Genomic DNA, 6,923 nt, shown 5'->3' on the forward strand with positions numbered 1-6,923 from the left:
GCCGGCCTTTCTTTTTGGCTTTGAAGGTTTTGGATTTCTCCGCGGTCTATCACAGCGCTGACACCTGTTCTGTGTGTAGGTTCCCGGGGCTGGTCCTGCCGTGCCTGGGGGTTCACCCGGTGCAGGAGGTTTCTCCGGAGGAGCAGCGCAGCGCTGCTTTGAAGGTAAAACACAGGCCGGTGGGGTGAGCACAGCTGTAACATGCTGCTGGGACTGCTCAGGGCTGCCCTGGTCTGCCTGACTTAGCTCCAGATCTGCCCAGGGATTTTCTCTGTGCATCTCTAATACAGAAGACCCAGCGCACCAAGTCCCAGGGTCTCTTAGCACATCCATTTGTCCGTGTTAGTCCTAAAGCAGAATTGTTCACTGCAGTCATCTGGCGGTATGACTGCAGTAAAACAGGTTTTTAAATCCCGAGTGAGTGCGTTGCTCACAGCGAATGGCACGGGTGTGTGTTTGCAGATGTCCCTGTGTTGGCATGGGAAGTGGAAGGCAGCCGTGTGCCCTCAGCCTGAAAAACTCGGAGAGCTGTCTGCAGCCATTAATGTTATCAGGCTTTTTGTGGGCCTTGTTTTAATTACCTCTTCTGCTCCTCTGGAAAGATAACTTGAAATGAGTGGTTATTACGTAAAGAAGGTAAATTCTGCAGGTTTCTAAAATCTGTCTGACTGCACAACTCACAGTAATGGCAAATTTTAAGGTACAGGATTTAAGAACAATGAAGGAAACTCCCAATTTAATAATAATGCTGAGTTCATGCCCCTTCCACCTTGTAAGGGTGGTGAGGGTTGCATCTTTAGTTTGTTCTTGCAGGATCTGGATGATGCATTGCCGCTTATAGAACTCTACAAAGATAAATTGGTGGGGATCGGAGAAGTGAGTAGAATTCTGTAACTTGTTTAGATGTCTATGGCTTTGGCAGCATCTGTCACCAGAATTACAGACACTTAGTGAATACTTGGTTTTGTGTATGTAATAAGTATTAGTATCAGTCTGAACAAGTGCTGAGTCTGATTTGTGATTCTCTTAATGTGCTTTCCATCACAGATTTGCCTGATCTTTTCCTTCATTATCATTATTAGGAAATAGATGGCATTTTTGATGGTGGATTTAATAGGAAGAATTGCATAATTATGCTATATCGTCTTATACCCAAATGCTTTCCAACCTATTCTCTGGCACAGTGAAGTGTTGAGTCGCATTGTTATCCTCCTTCAGATCTTTCCTGCCTTCTTGCCTGACAAAAGTTAGGCTAAGCTATGATTTCAGCACACCTCACCAACTTGTATGGTCCTTTTCGCCTGTGATCCCTTATCTGTCTGTATCCATGTGTTGTCTCCTGTCTTAGATTTGTTTATAGACTAATTGAGGCTTGGAAGCTTTAGGGTAGAGTCTGCCTCTTTTGTGTGTTGGAACCGGAGGGACTTATGGCTGGTTCTGCACTGGCTGCAGAAAAAGCAGTTATTGTCAGAGCTTTGTAACTACACTTCCCATGTTGTCTGTGTACTGTGTATCAAGGACTTTGGTTGGTGTAACTGTGAATGGGGCTGCTTTGACAAACTTTAAATTTTGCCTGAACGTGTTTAGATCAAAACCGTATAGAATTAATGGGTAACTTTTGCTAGAGATAGGGTTAAAGCTACAGGTTCAGGTCAGAAATTTTACTTGTATTGGAGATACGTATTTGAGATTTAATCTAAAATAATGTTCAATAGAATATAAAACCCCAGAAAACCAGTTACAGATTACAAAGTTATATACATTTGTTGGTAACTGTCTGCCTGTAAATGCTTTCATAGGTAAAAAACTTATGGTTGAGAATGGATTCCATTCTGAGTTAAGCTACAGTTGAGCTCATTTGAATTGCACTCTCTAGTATATATGTTTTGAAATGCCTTGCAGTATTGAAGCTTTTTTTTTTTTTACCTTTATATATGGTACTGTGGTTTAGTCAGCCTTTAGGACTGTAAAATTTTTTCACTTCTCTTCTTGTACTGTAGGTTGGACTAGATTTCACTCCCAGATTTGCCAGCACAGAAGAACAGAAGGAAGGACAAAGACAGGTTTTGATCAAGCAGATTGAGTTAGCAAGAAGCCTGGATTTGCCTTTGTAGGTTTTGTTTGTACTAGTAGGAGAATTTGCCAGATCTCAGTAACATGTGGAAGTATTTCCCAGGGTTTATAATTACTAAGAGCCCGCAGAACTTTTCTTAGATGAATTAAACTGGCCTTAGTGTCCTGTCAGTCTCCAGTTTTGAGATTTAATGATAGAATTTTCCTTATGTTTGAATACAGGTCTTCTGTGTCCTGTCCTTGCTATGTTGTTGCTATATCTTCAGTGTAGCTAAAATTATTCTTATATATGTATCTAGATTTTTTTGTCTGATAAAAGGTGTAATAGATATTAATTATTTTCTTCCCAAGCTGCTCTTAGTTTGCTTATGTTTACAAAAAAAAAAAAAGGTATTTTGTTGCATTTCCTAATGCTGGGCCTCTCTTTGCTGTGCAGAAATGTTCATTCCCGCTCAGCTGGAAGACCAACCATTAATCTCTTAAAGGAACAAGGTATGTTTTTAATGCAATTTCTCAATCATGGCTTTTGTCAACGGAATTCTTCAGTTGTTCTGTGTCCTCACATGAGTTTGCATACATTAAACTTGGGAGGGATAGCACAGAGATTCTGTAGTCATTCTTCAAGGGACCAAGGTCCCATTGAAACTGACATGACTGACCTACTGTAAACATCAGGAATGATTTGTTTTGCTTCTTTTCTCTGAGGCGCTACAAAGGTGTTGCTCCATGCATTTGATGGGAAGCCATCTGTAGCGATGGAAGGGGTGAAAGCTGGATACTTTTTCTCCATTCCTCCTTCCATTATAAGGAGTGAACAGGTAACGTTTAAAGGGGTTTGCTCCTTTTCGGTGCTTGAGGATTGCAGGCAATACCTGACAGCTTGTCACAATGGCAAACATAACTATTTTCACTGTGCAGCTCAAGAATATGGTTGGTTTTTAATTGTGTACAGTGTGAAGTGGGACTAGCAGTACCTGCGTACAGCTGCTGTCACCTGACCCTTCTTGATAGAAGTTTCAGTTGCATATTTTGACTTTGGCTAAATTTCTACCTGGGGCTTTTTCCTTACCTAGATTTCTGGGGGGGGAAGTTTTGTCTAGAACAGTTCAGTTGCTCCTCAGAAACAAGGGTTAAGAAAATAGGCCTTTACTTCTCATGTGGTTTCTGTTGAACTCTTCTTTGGAAGCTTCTGTCACTGTACTGTTTTAGAGTAGGCGTGTGACACGTGGAAAAGGACTGGTTTCTGTCTCAGTGCTGTGGCACTTTTTATTCAAAAGGAAATCTGCTCACAACTGGCTAAATTACAGACCTTTGAAAAATTGTGATTATCACAAGATGTGCCCAGCAAAGAAGCAGCTAAATTGCTTAAAGACCACGTTGGTCAGGTTCAGCCCTTGATTTGATGAGACTGCCCTTTTAATTTCTGCTCTGGGCTGCTGCAAGCTATGCTAATTTCTTATTTTGAGGTGGCATTCTGTTTCCATCCTGCACCATCATCATTTTCTGTGATAAGTAGATCAGGAAATATAAGAAAGGAAAAGGCACGATTCAAGTGGAGGGAGTGCGAGGGGCGAGGGATGGATATAGATAGGGATGAGGCTAGGAACTTGGAGAAAGGAAAGCAAACTTGAGTTGAGGGGTAAAAGCAGAGATGGGAAAAAGGTGTACTAATATTGTATGTACAGAAAAATATCAAATTAAAGTTGCATTGCCAACTGTAAACATAGGGTACTTTGTGCAATATAGCTACATGATTTAATAAATAACAATGTATTGGGTGTTTATATAATAGTACTTCAGATAATCCTAATTTGAAGGGACTCCTTGAGCAGCTCCTGATATTTTTGCTTTCATTCTGAAATTGTTGATAAAATGCAGACAGTGGCACCGAAGTCCTTTGACATTGCTTTTAAATGCAGAGGATGTCCTCCCTTCATACATTTTACCCCACAGGTCTAGGTGCATAAAGCGTTTAATAGCTGTCTTATTTTCCTCAAGAAGCAGAAGCTTGTGAAGCTGTTACCTCTGGAAAGTATGTGCTTGGAAACAGACTCTCCTGCTCTGGGGCCTGAAAAACAGGTAAATGATGAGGGGAGGGACTTCTGTGTATGTATATCCAAATCCACACTTCAAGGAGGTCAGTTACTGGCACGGGAGAGTGAAGTAGCATAAGCACAGACAAGGGACAAAAGAGGTTGCCAAGTCAGAATGTTGAGATTAAAAGGTCTGTATTCCTGAGTCTGGGAAAGGAGAAGAAATTCTAGGAATGGGCAAAGAGGAAAATAGTCCAAGAAGAATAGATACCTGTTATTTCTGTGAGGTGACTGAAGTCATGTCAGGAAGTATGAATCTGAAACACCTGTCATCTGTAGGGATCTGAAATTTTTTCTGTTGTGGTTTTTTTTTTTTTTTAGGTGAGAAATGAACCAAAAAATATTTACATTGCTGCAGAATATATTGCCAAAATTAAAGGAATTCCAGTTGAAGAAGTTATAGAAGTGACTACACAGAATGCACTGAAAGTATTCCCCAAACTTCGGAACTTTCTTCGGATATAGACTTAGAAAATGAACTATATGGTATTGCAGAAACTATTATTTATGGTATAATAAATAAAACCAACATGCATCTTGTCTTTCTGAGACTCCTTGCTCAGCTGCTTGTAGCCTGGGAGATGGCTAATGTGTGGTGCTTAATGTCCCCCTCATTCCTTAATTTCTGCTGACTGGAAGTCACTCTCTTGTAGGCCCACTTACGCGATACGTAAACTCCTGTTAGGGCTTGCAGAGTGCATGTTGTTATCTGAGCCATTAAAAAACCCCAGCTGTATGTCACTTTTACTGGGCTCTGTTTGTGGTGCAGAAGCAACACCTCTGATTTCTTTGAAAATGCAATTGGAAGGTAAGAATTGTAGCCCTGCTACTCCCCTCCTTTTTCCTTGTATACAGTAACTTCACAGCTGCTCAACCTTCACTGTTTTGAGACGGGCTTGCTTGGACTTTTTAAAATTTATTTTAATTTTTTAAAATCGTGTTCAAAGGAAGAACTCTGGGTTTGGTATTATTTCAAGGATTTATGCTTCTGACTGCTCGATGTCGGGAGACATGGGATCTGAAAGGGAGACAAGTTAAGTTTGCTGAGATCTTGGACGTACCTGTCTGCTGTGGATTCTGCTACGTTGGAGAGCGTCCTAAAAACTGAATGCTGTGCTCCTTGCAGCACCTGTGTGGGTGTGGGCCTTTTGAAATACTGAGCAAAATTTTGCTGACTATAAGCCAGCAATGAATGAGGTGAATTATACATGACACTCAGTTGTTCTGAGAGCCACTAGGGAAGCAGAGACTTTGTCTCCCTAGGGGGAGTTTGACTAGCTCAGTGAAGAAAATCCACAAGTATTAACTTAGTCCCTGACCACCTCAGGTACAAAATCATGCATTGTACCAGCCCATGGTGAGAGCATTTGGCTTTAAGATTTGGGCATGTGTCTTCTATGTCTCGGGTGTCTATATGATTATTCAGATTAGATTCCTTTGTGTCTTTGTGGTTAGAGCATCTTACCGGTTGCCCCTTTGCAAAATGGTTTGTAATGCCCTGTTCTGAATTCATCTGGTATCTGCCTTTTGGGGTACCAGACTGCAAGGCAAGGGTTTCGTTTTTTTTTTTTTTTCTGTTTTGAGGAGGATGCAGATGGAAGTAAATGGGAGTAAAGGCTTGTAATGTGATACCCTTCTTAAACTTTTGGTTTCCTCTATGTTTTCTTCCTCAATTTCTTAAAACCCCATCTTCAGGAAGTTTTTTTCCCTGTCTTTGGCAGAACGGCTGTGTTGTTCTGCTTTTTTGCCTGGAGCTAGCTTATTAAGTTTAGACATATGTTCCTAAGCAGTTTTTGGCCTGCAGCAAACAACCAAACTTGCGTAATTTGCCACTATTACAATGTGTATTCAGATCAGCAAACACCTGAATCTTTGCTGAATATTTGACCCAGAATAGACAGAGCCATTTGTTATCCTCAATCTACAAGCACCATTTCCACTAAATTGGGTTGAGGATAACAAATGGCTCTATCTACAAGCACCATTTCCACTAAATTGGGTGAAGGGCAGAGTTTGCCTGCAGATGGTGCTCGGGAACAGGTGTGCAGTGCTCTTAAGAATATTAAAGTGATTGACATTAATGATTAATAATCATGTTGTTACCAGAGATGCTAAATGGGTGATAGCAGGCAGCCTTACATGTGCTTCCTGCTGGCCTTGTTACCGGAGATGCTAAATGGGTGATACCAGGCAGCCTTACATGTGCTTCCTGCTGGCTGTGGGAAGGGAAGGCTCGGTATTGCATGGGAATGTAGCTACGTATAGAGATGCTCCCGGTAAAAAGTCAGGCAGTGTCCAAATGTTTGCAGAGCTTTGGCCTTATTATTCTCTATGAAATTCTTAGCCTTGGATGAAAACGCTGGTTTTGGACAAAGGGGAATATCAGGTATTCAGTCTGCTCAAAATCCCTCTTTCTGCAAGGGGGTAACAATGTCAGGCTTGACCTGACAGTCAGATGATACCTGGCCTGAGCTCCTGAATCGCTTTTGCAGCTGCAGCGCCATAAAAACCTGTAGCCACGCTCACGTCCTGCAGCTCCCAGCTGGGAACAGCACTGCTGAGGGTGGCCAGCCCTGTGGGGGGCTCTGCGAGACAACCTGTGTCCCCTGTCCCTGCAGCAGCTGGGTCCAGAGGTGCTTGCGGTGGCATGGGAGCATGGTCAGGGCTGGGGAAGGAGAGATGGAGCTGCTTTCCCCCAGGCAAAGGGCAGCTGCCACTGCAGCAGCCGTGGGCAGGGCGAGCCTGGCAGGGCGCTTG

General features: G+C 42.2%; 1 protein-coding gene across 1 annotated transcript; it reads left to right on the forward strand.

Annotated features, from left to right (window-relative positions):
* Positions 1-55: 55 nt before the first annotated feature.
* TATDN3 (TatD DNase domain containing 3) lies at positions 56-4,711 on the forward strand (the record flags this gene model as incomplete). Its single annotated transcript, XM_010076174.1, has 7 exons — positions 56-164; positions 814-876; positions 2,001-2,110; positions 2,510-2,565; positions 2,779-2,891; positions 4,072-4,152; positions 4,488-4,711. Coding segments are annotated over 7 exons (676 nt in total), but the record flags the coding sequence as incomplete, so codon positions are not given.
* Between the last annotated feature and the right edge of the window lie 2,212 nt (positions 4,712-6,923).

This window comes from Pterocles gutturalis, unplaced genomic scaffold (assembly GCF_000699245.1).
Source record: "Pterocles gutturalis isolate BGI_N339 unplaced genomic scaffold, ASM69924v1 scaffold15778, whole genome shotgun sequence".
Classification (NCBI taxonomy): domain Eukaryota; kingdom Metazoa; phylum Chordata; class Aves; order Pterocliformes; family Pteroclidae; genus Pterocles; species Pterocles gutturalis.